We start from the raw sequence: 13330 nt of genomic DNA, 5'->3' as shown, positions 1-13330 counted from the left end.
CCAGGGTCTGTCAGCATTACATAAGCTGGTGAGCAAATAACCTGGGTAGGGAAGGTTAAAATAAAGCTCAAGTAAGAGTTCAGTTCAAGGCCCTTTCCTCAGAGCTGGCTTTATTATCACAAAAGGATTGGAAACAAGAGCAACCAACTCAGAACAGTTGGTCCCAGCCAAGCTGGGAGGGCAGAGGTCACAACATTCTTCCTTGCTTTCCTGGCTTACTGACAGCTCCCGTGGAGGGACTTCCTCCAGGGTCTTACCTCAACTCTTACCTCCTCTAGAATGATCCAGAAGCATTCCTTTATATAGTTTCTGGCAGGCAATCACATGACAGTCACCTGATCCCTCTCCAGCGTCTGGACCACAACTCAGAGCAAACCTCATCTTAATGGGGCTGGCGATGCCTGTGCTTATAGGCCAGCATGTTGTTATAATGGACTACTGTCTGATCCAGCATGACAGTTCCTATGTTCCTATGTCATCTCTTCTGTGCAACTTCACTTACAGAGAACACCTATGAGGTCCATGTCATCACTGGGAATGTGTGGGGTGCTGGGACTGATGCTAATGTCTTCTTGAACATCTATGGTGAAGGAGGAGGAGACACTGGTGAGCGCCAACTGAAAAGGTCCAACCAGCTGAACAAATTTGAGAAGGGCCAGGTAAGGCATTAATTAGTCACTCAAGCAAACAAAAGGCAGGTATGATCCTCTGTCCTTGAACACAAGCTTCTGGTCCTTCATTGCTACATCTTCTCAGTAAACCTCAGGCTTTTCTTTGAATTAAAAGTTCGGACATCTGGTTTTCTCTCTCAAACAAATAGAGGTGGGAAATACCTCAAATAGAGGAGAGACAGATTAAAGCTGATGATAATATGATTTTAATATCTGAGAAAGCACGAGAGAGTTTGCACTTTTTTTAATGGAAAAAATACCCTGTCCAGGGCACTGACTCCCCGTAGGCTTGAGTGTGAAACACTAGTCTGCCTCTGTTTCTGCTTTTGCAGGAAGATATATTCACCATCAAAGCCATTGATCTGGGAGTACTGAAGAAACTGCGGATTCGTCATGACAACTCCAGCAGCAACCCAGCCTGGTTCCTGGACAGAGTGGAGATTGTTGATCTCAAGAACAACACCAGGTGAGCAGATTGCTGCACTCCATTCATGATATTGGATGCATGGGATTCATACTTCTGGTCAGATAAATATAAAGCCTTAGAAATACAAAGAACATAGTGATTTTGTTACATGTGTCATGAATTCAAACTGAATGATCCTCTTAGAATGCTAAAATAATGGTGCTGTTGGATGTGGGGATGGCTCTCTCAGACGTGTGTGCAGAGGACCCCGGCTCTGTGCAAGAGGGAGGAAGATGGTATAAAGATGTGTGTGCAGGATGCACATCGTTCCCACTGTCATCACCCATCCAGAACTGTGCTGAAAAGGCACTACAGCTCCTGTCTCTGTTTCCTTTTCTAAGACTCCCCTTCACGAGAGCTCCTGGGGTAAATTATCAGTGCAAGTAGCCCTGGGAGACCAGCTCTAATGGTATCAAACTGACTGGGAGCCTAGAGCCAGTAATGAGGCAGCAGTGTTCAATACTGATAGCTTTGGGCTCTGGGAAATCCCCTGAGATCTTCTGGGATCAAAGTGAAACTCGGGCCAGTGAAGTATGGAAGCAGAATTTACCATTTCTTCCAGGAGGAACACACTCCACTTGAAGGAAATTCCTTGACCTATGGGTTCCCTCCTATAGCTTGTACTCTGGAAGCTTGTGACCTAGCACTGGGTTTGCTTTTTACATATATGGGGGGAAATAAACCAATGGGCTAAATCCAAAGGTCCTGACCCAGGCAACTTGAGAGGGAGCCGACTGAGTAAAACTTGAGCCCCCAATCCATCAGAATGCTTAAGCATGTGCTCAACGTCAAGCATGTGAATAGTTCCACTGACTTTAGTGGGGCTTCTCCCATGTTAAAAGTTAAGCATGTTCCTAAGAGCTTTGCTGGTTTGGAACCTGAGTGAGGACATCAAGACTCGTTCCTTTGTTTGTAAATATGGAGTATATTTTACTGTGAGACTATCATTAACCCTTAGGTTATTTATTTGCTTCTGGGCCTCAAAATAAAATGAGCCAGGTGGGACTGACAACTTGACACTTCGTACCTATCAGCAGGCATCAGTTGCCAGGCCTGGATAAGTCCACACAAAGGGAACAAAAGACAAGGAAGGAGACACATTTATGCTTATCAGCTTTGAGTGCTGTTACTCTTTGTTAACTAGCCTCTCATCTTTGGTAATGACTGCTGTTCATATCTGTGAAGTGCTTTGAAGATGAAAAGTCCCGGGTGAGTGCTGTGTACCACTGGTTTCAGAGTAACAGCCATGTTAGTCTTTATTCGCAAAAAGAAAAGGAGTACTTGTGGCACCTTAGAGACTAACCAATTTATTTGAGCACAAGCTTTCGTGAGCTACAGCTCACTTCATCGGATGCATACTGCTAATAAGCACTGTTATTCTTGCAGGTATTATTTCCCATGCCAGCGGTGGTTGGCAGGTGAGGAAGATGATGGTCAGATTGCCAGGGAGCTGGTCCCAGTGGATGAAGCATTTATAAGGAAAGATTCGGACAATGGTAACCAGTCCCTTGCATCTCTGGGCCTGGAACAGAAAGGTTTGCAGCAGTCTTGTGATTCTTTCAATAAGTAAAAAGGAAGCCAAGTTATGAATAGCTCTAAGAGTGTTCTCAATTATCATATTTGTTAGGCCATGAAAAAGTCCCCTCCTAGATCATGAGATTATTACGTGTGAATGAAATGTGAAATACTCAGTGTCCTGTAAGCCACGAAGCCCCACCCCGACCCCATTCTCGTGAACTGTAATCACCTTGCAAGACTGGACCCAGCGTGTGGAAAGGTTTCAGAGTGGTAGGCATCCGTAGAGTCCTCATCTGTTTCAGTCTCTCCCTTTCTCTTGCAAAGGAGCGAGTGCTGCAATACATCTGAACTGGAATACACAGCCACCATTGAAACCATAGCCGCTTAGCAGTGCTAGTTAGCAGTGGGTACAAGTCTGGATATGAAACTGGCCGGATGTCAGTGACTAAAACCAGAGACTGTTGCTATCAAGGGAAGGAACCTGAAAATGTATCTTTTTTTCATTCAGTACCCTGCTGTCTTATGATCGGAGGTGGTGGTGGCCCACTGGGGGCCGTAAGCAGGAATATTCCCACCCCCGCACACACACACACAACATATACTAAAAAAGCAAATACGGGGGCCCCCTTGAGCTGCTCGGGGACCTATGCAATTGCTTGGTCAGCTTATGCCTCATGCCAGCTCTGCTTATGTTTATCTTCCTGAAACTACCTTGTATCCAGTGTGCTTGATTGTCCATGCCGACAACTGAATAATGACGCCACCATGGGGCCTGATCCTGCAAGATGCTGAGTGTCCTGGATTTCCACTGACTCCAATGGGAGTTGAGAGCCTTAAGCTAAGCACCTGTGTCCATATTTATATGGCTGAATAAGTGGGCTAATTTTCAAAAACGTTGAGCACCCAGCAGTTCCCATTGACTTCAGTGGGAGCTTCTTGCTGCTCAACACTTTTGAAAATCAGGACACTCCTTTGGGTGCCTAAATATGGATCAATGAGTCTAACTTTAAGCACCCATGTTTGACAATCTTAGCTTAGTATTTTGTCATGTTGTGGATACAACTTCTAGGAATTTCCACAGTTCTTAAGAGTTTGCCACACTTTTCAGATGATGGTGTTGTGGGAAACTATACAAATCTGATATAGTGAAGGGCTGTCTGTATATATAAAATCCGGTGCTTTAAATGAAATGTTATTGTAGATTGCAGCAAGAAACAAATCTGAGAAGCATGTGAGACTCCCAGGAAATAAATGGGAAGTCTGAACAGCTCTCTCGTCTGTAAAGATGGAGAAAGCATTACTGAATGAAGAGCGGTCGCAGACCCTGCAGCCCACAGTCCTGTTTCACCCTAGCAAATACCAGAACAAACGACAGGAATTACTGTCAGAGCTTTAGGAATACACTCTGACTGTCCAAAATAAATAAATAACATGTGCAATGAAACAAGAAGAAATAGAATTAGTAGCTGCTCAGTGTTCACACTCTCAAATTAAGAAATGCTTTTTGACAGCTAAATCAACTACTTATACTGTGAAAGTGAAAACCGGGGACAAGAAGAATTCTGGGACAGATGCCAATGTCTTCATCATTCTTTATGGAAATAAAGATGACACGGGTAAGAACCAAGTATAACCCGTGTGAGAGAGATGGGGTCCGTGCTGTTGGTATAATTGACTGAAATGGCTGAGAAGAGTTTGGGGGGTTTTTTTTGCTTTCCTCAGTACAGTATCTGTTCTCAGTTAAGATGAATTCATATTCTTGCTGTAAGTCTTTTTCTTATCAAAGTGCATAGGAAAGCCAATGTTATTTAGCATTTTAGTTACTAGGGGATAGAGCCTCAGCTCCTGCAAATCACTGTCATTCCATGGGCTTCAATGGAGCGAGGCCAATTTACACCAGCTGTGTGAGCCAAATTGTTGACAGCATAGATTAAAACAAAGAGTAGGAAAACAGAACACTGGGTCTGGGTCAACTCATTTGTATCCCAGCAAGGGATACAGCCCACTCTAGAAACCCAGCTCGTCTTCAACTGCTGAGATGTTGCAGAAATATTTGATCTGTTGATGAGCAAACCCTGTTGGGACCGACACGATGCATATGTAGTGAATCTCAGTATTTGTGAAAGTGACAGACAGTGAAGAGAAGTGTAGGGCAAATTCCCTTGCACAACTTTCAGAGTAGCAAACGTGTTAGTCTGTATCCGCAAAAAGAACAGGAGGACTTGTGGCACCTTAGAGACTAACAAATTTATTAGAGCATAAGCTTTCGTGAGTTACAGCCCACTTCATCAGATGCATAGAATGGAACATATAGTAAGAGGATATATATATATATATATATATATATATATATATATATATACAGAGAAGGTGGAAGTTGCCATACAAACTGTAAGAGGCTAATTAATTAATATGAGCTATTATCAGCAGGAGAAAAAAACTTTTGTAGTGATAATCGAGATGGCCCATTTAGACAGTTGACAAGAAGGTGTGAGGAAACTTAACATGGGGAAATAGATTCAATATGTGTAATGAACCAGCCACTCCCAGTCTCTACTGGAACCCAAGTTAATGGTATCTTCTACGCAAAAGAATAAATGGACACAAATCTGACATCAGGAATCATAACATTCAAAAACCGGTAGGAGAACACTTCAACCTCTCTGGACACTCAGTAAAAAACTTAAGGGTGGCAATTTTGCAAAAGAAAAGCTTCAAAAATAGACTCCAACGAGAAACTGCTGAGCTTGAATTAATATGCAAACTAGATACCATTAACTTGGGTTTCAATAGAGACTGGGAGTGGCTGGGTCATTACACATATTACACATCCAATGAAGTGGACTGTAGCCCACGAAAGCTTATGCTCTAATAAATTTGTTAGTCTCAAAAGTGCCACAAGTACTCCTGTTCTTCTTGCACAACTTGGACCACATCTCTAGCTGGCCCTTCAACAGCATAGCTGCTGTGGCACTGAAGGGAGACCGCTCAACTGAAGAGAGATGTGATGTGTATTTTGGTGTGTGTGTGTGGGGGTTATATACAGTTGAAAATCTAGGGTTCAGTGTGACAAAGGACAGGTTGGAAACCAGATCTCCAGGGATGAAAGGCCATTTATTACACCGTAGGCAAATCCCCCATTCCTGTTTACAATCCCAAAGAATTGATTTTTATACACTAAACCAATGATACTCAGACTGCAGCTAACAAGCCGCAAGTGGCTCTTTAATGTGTCTCCTGCGGCTCTTTGAAGGACATGATATTAAAACACTGTGTGATTTAATTATTAACCAATCTAAGTTATTAACCAATCAGCATAAGTGCTGGAAGTAGGTGTGTTGGGGATGCTGCCACACCCCTTGGCTTGAAATGATCCATCATACACAGAGTTTACAGTTGGGTTCAATGACTCTCAGCCCTCCCCCACTATACAAATTGTTCCAGTACCCCTGCCAATCAGGATGCTTTTACTATGTTATTAACCAATTATAGTTGATACAGTAATAATACTTGGTCTGTCATTTTACTGTGAGAATAATTATATACACACACACACACACACACACACATCTAATCTATCTATCTATTAAATGAAACAATGAGTTCACATTTTTGGGGTAATGCTGATTGCTAATTTGGCTTCAACCACTGAGGTCTGAGTATCATTGCACTAAACAATATTTGTATGTGCTACAACAAACAGGGATAATCAATCTAAAGGCCTCCAAAACTAACAAGAACAAATTTGAGCGTGGGAAGGTCGATGAGTTTACAGTGGAGTCTGTGGACATTGGAGACCTGAAAAAAATAAAGATTGGCCATGACAATAAAGGTAAGATGACCTGGCACAACATAGCTTTCCTTGTTCCACATGTGGGGGTTATATTTGGAAATATTCATTTCATGACTTATTTATTAACATGCTGGTCATTACTATCATCATGTGCTTGGTGCTTTGCAGACAAATGTACAGGTCCTTTCCCCAAGGAGCCTGAAATTTAATTTAGACATGGTACAGCAGTGGTGGCAAATGAGGTGTAAGCGGCATGAGCAGTGTTGAAACACAGCTGTTTTTTCATCCTTTTGTAAGCTGTGATATTATAGCAGGAGGAGTATGCACCAGGGTGGAAAGGCTACCCAGGAGAAGTGAACATTGCAAGGGAATTGCTGTACAAAACCATTATTCCATGAAGGGGTGATGCCAATCCTCTGTCTGGCTTTATAACCACCTTGTGGTGTATATTCAGGGCATTCCGACCTGATTGCTATGCTTTAAAATGATCCAGATTTCAAAATGGGATCTGTAGATAATAAAACCCTGGTGCTAAATTCACACAAAGGGCCCAGATTTTCACAAGTGACTAGTGGTTCCAGGTGCCTCAGTTTTTGAATGCCTGACTTCAGACATTTTAAAGGGGCCTGATTTTCAGAAAGTGCTGCAAACCCTCCCTCTGATAATGAGGCCCCTTTAGTCTCCCACTGGACATTCAGACTCTGAGGCACCCCAAACATGTAGCCACTTTTGAAAAAATTGGCCTCAAGTTCTGACAAAAGAAGCAAGAGTGAGCGAGAGTCTAATGGTGATGGCACAGCACTGCCAGGCCAGTGAGCTCCTCCTGTGTGCTGACCCTGGTTTTAACTCCCTCTGGGACTTCGGACAAGTCACTTAGCAGTAACTTGTCTACTGCAAGTGACTTTTCTGTAGAACTGAATGCTAACACTTACCTCTTTCACAGGGATCTTGCGGGATGAATTAATTATTTCATTGTCTGTAAAGCGCTTTGCTGGTGAAAAGTGCTATTCACTCTGAGTATAATCTCCTGCTACAGGTGGCTCCGCTGGCTGGTTTCTGGAATGGGTGGAAATTGATGCCCCATCACTTGGGCAATGCCTGAAGTTCCCTTGTGGCCGCTGGCTGGATAAATCAGAGGATGATGGAGCCACTGAGAGAGATCTCTTCCCTGCAGAACTGCAGACAAAAGAATATGTTCCATGTATGTAGAGTTTTGCCTTGTGGCAGACATTGAATTGCTCCTCTCTAAGCCCCTGCTTTCCCCTTTCCCTATTTCTGGGGGTGGGAATCCACTGTGCTTCTCATTCCTCACATTCACAACTTTGGGGCTCTCTCTGACTCTTTTCCACATATGCTGGCTGTCGCCAAATCTTGTCACTTCTGCATCCATGGGTTTTTTTAAAATCTACTCCTTCTCTTTATTAGGAAGATGGTCCAGTAGTTAAGGTGCTAGCCTGGGACTTGGAAATGAAGTTCCATTCCTTGCCCTGCCACACACTTCCTGTGTAGCCTTGGCCAAGTCACTTAGCCTGTCTGTGTGCCTCGGTTCTCCCTCTGTAAAACGTGGACAATAGGACTTGCCTTCTTCACAGGATTGTTATTAGGATAACTAACCTTAAAGACTGTGAGGCACTCAGATACTATAGGTTTATAGATTCTTTCTTCTCTCCCCTGCCCAAACCCTGGTTCATGCCATTGTTCCTTCTCACCTGGACTATCCTCCTCTCTGGCCACCCTGATCTTTACCGTCTCCTCTTCAAACTATCCAACAGTCAGAAGCTACCATAATCTTTCTCTGGTGATGCTCTGACAGTGTCTCCTCACTCACGTCCCTACCACCGCTGCTGCTCTGACCATGGTATCCCCTGTCTCTCAAGCACATTTGCACTTTCTTTCCACATAAAACATTAGTGGTGGAAGAAGGGATGCTCCTTGTACCCTTCCCCACCACCACCCCTTGTGCATTCAGTCTGCTGTCAGACATAACTGGCCCCAGGTTTAGAATAATAAATAAGATAGACACATGGGATGAATGTCAACCCATCGCAAGGCCTCTGTAAACAGATCACACTTCAGCCCTAGGGACCATCCATGTCACATTTCAACCCTATGGGACTTAACCAGTGCATAATGCTTGCGCTGATCCTCTTCAGAGGAGTGACTGTCACCCATAGTACCATGGTTTTGCTTCTCACCGTGTTTTTCCTGAGACGTATCACATATGGTGTTAAATTCTTGATACATAACTTGAGTGGGTAATTTATTAGGGGTATTACATGATGTAAGAGTTTCTGGAATGCCAGCTCTTCGTGTATAAAGCTTATTTGTGTCAGCAGCGTCTGGGACCAGCAATCAGGGCTATGTAGAAGGAGACTTGCAAGATGCTAGAACCAAGCATAAATACACAAGCACGTAAATACACATGTTGTGCTATTCACAATATTCTAATTTCCCAACTATTAACCTGGTGATTTCAAATTGCCACTAAAATGGTCTGACATGGTTCATGATCGCTCATGCCAAATTATTTCCCTGAGCATGGGAAACATGTCATTGTTGTGCCCGTTAAAACAGTGCCAGTGGGGTACAACCTGAAAATGAAAGGGGATTCTGACAGCTGAGAGCTGTGACCTTGTGTTGCTGATTCAGTTCTAAACTGATGTTAATATTCAAATAAATAAACCAAGCATAGCAGCCTTGAGAAGATCAGATCATTTTTAATTCATAACGCATAGCAGGCCATTTTGGTCTCCAGGATTAGTTCTTTATTTTTACCTATTGCAGGAAACTATTTCAGTTTATCTGCAGCATGGGCAAATAGGTTTCATTGGTTCTGGCAAAAAGAATATTAAGTACCTTCAGGCTGATTGTCTCTAAAATCAAATTTCTTCATCTCTGTTCTCCTGAGAGCTGTGTTTAGAAAGCCTGGATAGTTAATGAAGGATTATGCTCTGATATGCATAATCACAGTTACTCCAGCAATAATAGAAGTAGTGCCAGAAATAAGCCATCTGTTCTGATCTAGGATAGTGAGTCCTGGAACTCCCAGCACCGTGGCATAAAGCATAACAAAAAATATTGAAATGGGTGGAGTGTGGGAGAGCACAGGATTATAAGCAGCTCAGAAAGATGCACAGAAAAAGGAAGAGAATGGTTGAAGTGGGGTTTGATAGACATGAACAGGTAAACCAAAGAGAACAGAAGGGCAACCAGAATGACAGAGTAGGGATAGAAAAAATGGAAGCCCATGGTACGTGTATGGGCCAAATGCTGCACAACTCTAACAGAGACCGGTAGCATCCTGAGTGTGAGTCAGCAAAGATATTATTTCTATTTAGGGTTCAAGAACTGCAAAGAGGCCTTTGATAATTTGAAATAAAATAAATAATATTAATGCTGAGCTCCTGTCAGGCACTTTTCATCCATATACCTCAAAACGCTGAACAAAAGAGAGTAAATATTATTCTCCACATTGGGAAACTGAGACACAGAGAAGGGAAGTGACTTGCTATGTAACAGGTTATGGTTATGTAACAGGTCAGTGACAGAGCCAGGAATCTGTCCTGGTCTTGTGGCCCCCCAGGCCAGTCCCCTATATCCTGGGCTAGTCTATTTCTTACATCAGTAAGAGTCTGAAAAAGAATAAGAATAAGGAACAACTGTAGGAAGTATGGAATTAAAGGCAACAGTAAATTCTAGAGAGACCGAAGTAGGAATAAGGAAGGTTTAAAGGGCCCAATTCATTGTTGCTCTGCACGTTGTATAGTCACAGTTCTAATTAGGTAGCATTTTATGCCCACTTTGCACTACTGTAGGTGACTGGACAAGGTGCAGGGCATTGGAGAATCTGGCCTCAAGAGAACAATAAAACAATAAAAGAGTGAAATGGAGATTAGTTCTTTAAAGCGAGAGGCAGGTTCACATTCCTTCCCCCCCCCCAACCCAGTTGATGTTACCTCCGCAAACTAATACTTAAAATAGTCCAAAAGTTTTAATGAGGTTTATATAGAATTTTTCATACCAGCTCCAGCTAATTCAGTTTTGCCAGTTTTCTTAGTTACTCAAAAATCTTCTGAGTCTTTTAAAGACTCAGCATACTGTGGGAGATTCATGTTTCAATGACTTTGCAGTATAAATATTCAGAGCTCTCTTGACTCCCAGGATTAAATCCAGTGGGTCAGATTCCAACCTCAGTAAATCAGTATGAATTCAGAGTAGCTCTGTTGGCTTCATAGATTTAAATGGAGTTCTCCAGATTTACGCTGGTGTTACTGAGATCAGAATCCAGCCTGATGGCTTGCAACATAATGTAACAGTTGTACATAACTTCCGTGTGTATAATTCCTAATGATGCTTTGTAAACGATGACATTTCTAATCTAGGTTTGAGTTTGTTAAATTCTAAAATGAATGATAGACTTTCGCAGTTGGAAGCCTGGCTTTTTGCTCACAGCCCCTGGTTTGTTTGTTGTTTTTCTCTGCTTGCCTTAGTTGTCCCTTATGAGATCACAGTTTACACCAGTGACATCTTTGGAGCTGGCACTGATGCGGATGTTTTCATTGTTCTCTATGGAAGTAATGGAATCTGCAGCCAACAGAAATCCCTGTGCCAGAACAAGAGGGAGCAAAGGATGTGCTTTGAGAGGAACTCAGTGGATCAGTTCATTGTGGAGGTAAAATAAAAATATTTGCTCTTTTTCAGGAGCAATGATTGGGTGCGGGGTTTAGGGACACAAAGTGAAGAGAAAAGCAGTTGGAATGTGGAAAAACATTGAAAAAGGACTCTTCATGACAGCTGGGTGAAATTTTTTGGATGACTAATTCTGGACAAAAGGTTCATTTTGGGCTGACCTGAAACTATTTGTGAATTTGACATGAATTGTTTTGGCCATTCACAGACTGGCCAGAGAAGGAAGAGGTGGGGGTGCTGCTGGACCCTTATAACCTTTATCCCAGTGGTGGGGGCACTCATGTGGAGACCCAGGCTTGAATCTCTGCTCTGGGTTCAAATCCCTCTTCTGGGGTAGACCTCAAGCAGACTTTCTCAATTTACCAGAGAGTCTACAACATTCAGATATGGCTCAGCCCAAACAGAATATTTTTTTCCAGTTTTTGGAACTTCCACTGAACCAAAAAATCAATGACTTGCCCAACTCTTTACCTCTCTCCTCACAGGAGACTTGTGCAGGTACTGCAGTGAGGGAGGAAGGGTGCTCTAGTGGTTAGGGCATTAGCCTAAGACTTGGGAGTCTTGGATTCCGATCCCAGTGCTGCTACAGACTTCCTGTATGATCCCAGGCAAATCACCAAGCCTTCTTGTGTAACCTACACACCTCCTGGTGTGTGGTGTTCTGTCCCATCTAGTGGCACCGAGACGACTAGAGAGAGAGAGAGAGTTAAATGAGTCTGCTGTACAGAATTTGCTAAGAGCCAGTTGGCTTTTAGCTTATGCACTAAGCTCCAGAGGTCATAGGTTCAATCCCGCCCGCCGACGGACCAAGTCTGTCAGTGTTACACTTGCACCTCAGAAACCCATCCATAAAATGGGGATAATAGCCCTCTCTCACAGCATGTTACAAGGATAAATACCCTTACAGCGCTGTAAGGTGCACAGATACAGTAGTTGGAGCAACATAAGATAGATAAGTAGCAACCCCTGCCATTGCTTGCTAAGGGCCTCATCTAGAACCTTTAATCAATTATAATTTCTCTCCCTCTCTCTTTGGTACACTTACACATATTCTCACTTCTCTCTGTCCCTCCAATATTTTTAAAAGGAAACACCTTCTAAGAACCAAAGGTAATATCTGAAATTGCATGCACAAATGGGGGATCTATATGCACCATTTTGTGGGTGTACTTTCAGAAGGCACTTCAAGTTACGGAGGTGTTTAAAAATCTGGCCCTATATGTTGTTTCTGTTTGATATTTTCATCCACTGCGTGTGACAGAGACTAAGTTTCCAGAGGGACTTAAAACCTTTCTGTGTTTCTTTTTGTTTTGTTGTGGTGGTGTTTTTTTAATAATCAAGACCAAACCTTAGAACATTTTTAAACAAATTAAAATATTTTCAGCTCAAATTGTTGTCCTAGGAAACAAATCACAATAAACCTTCCTCTTTACATCTTTCAAAGACCAGAACTTACCTCCATGGAGTTTCCCTGGAGTTGTCTATGATGGAGTTTGCCATTAATCAATCTATGTGTATAAAACTTGAACTGCACATTATTTTAACGTTGTAACCCTCAGGATTTATTTTCCCTTTAGACGAAGCTGAGCATCAGTGCATTTGAGATGAAGAAGATGAAAATGCAGTTTGTTCTGTGGATTTAGAAGGACATATTAACTGGTCCCCCAAATTTATTTTTTTCTTTACCAAACCACAACAAAAAAGCAGAAAAATATATTCTTCTTTCACCTATTTGTGAGGATCCATAATTTGAAGCTCAGTAGACCTTGAAAATAATGCTGGGATTTCAGAAAATACAGAGCTGAGAATTGCCTTTTTGTTTTAGTGGCTTTACTGCCGGTGCTGTTTGGCATTCTGCAGAAGGGGCAATAAAAGCCTTAAAAAACACATTACCAGCTACAGTTCTGAGTGGTGATTTTCTGGAGATGCCTAAAGCGTTGCAATAAACACATCTTTTTTTAATAGCCATCTTTACAGTCACATGCCACTTCACTACTATGTATAGATTGAATGCCTCATTGAGGGATGGTTATTCAGGCTGAGCAGAGGAAGAATTACATCGTTTCACCTATATTAATGTTTTTGGATGAATTCAGAGAATTTTAATTTTTATGCTAGTAAGGGATTGATAATGCTCGCTATAGTCAAATCAGGTAGAGTGAATGCAGACCTCATGCAAGCTTCCCTATCCAG

At 42.4% G+C, this 13330-nt stretch overlaps 1 protein-coding gene across 3 annotated transcripts in view; it reads left to right on the top strand.

Moving 5' to 3' along the window:
* Window positions 1-13330, top strand: part of LOXHD1 (lipoxygenase homology PLAT domains 1) — a 315277-nt gene that overhangs the window by 196432 nt on the left and 105515 nt on the right. For 2 of the 3 annotated variants that reach the window (XM_075128349.1, XM_075128350.1), the window contains 7 exons: window positions 505-659; window positions 1004-1137; window positions 2524-2672; window positions 4167-4271; window positions 6359-6487; window positions 7485-7649; window positions 10939-11120. In XM_075128349.1, the coding sequence (XP_074984450.1) occupies window positions 505-659; window positions 1004-1137; window positions 2524-2672; window positions 4167-4271; window positions 6359-6487; window positions 7485-7649; window positions 10939-11120 (1019 nt within the window). Of the gene's footprint in view, window positions 1-504; window positions 660-1003; window positions 1138-2523; window positions 2673-4166; window positions 4272-6358; window positions 6488-7484; window positions 7650-10938; window positions 11121-13330 lie in introns of those variants that run through there. The other variant, XM_048851014.2, reaches the window with a different exon arrangement.

The sequence above is a fragment of the Caretta caretta genome, chromosome 5 (assembly GCF_965140235.1).
Source record: "Caretta caretta isolate rCarCar2 chromosome 5, rCarCar1.hap1, whole genome shotgun sequence".
NCBI lineage: Eukaryota > Metazoa > Chordata > Testudines > Cheloniidae > Caretta > Caretta caretta.
The sequence above is the reverse complement of the archived record's forward strand: the minus strand, read 5'-3'. Positions and strand labels throughout refer to the sequence as shown.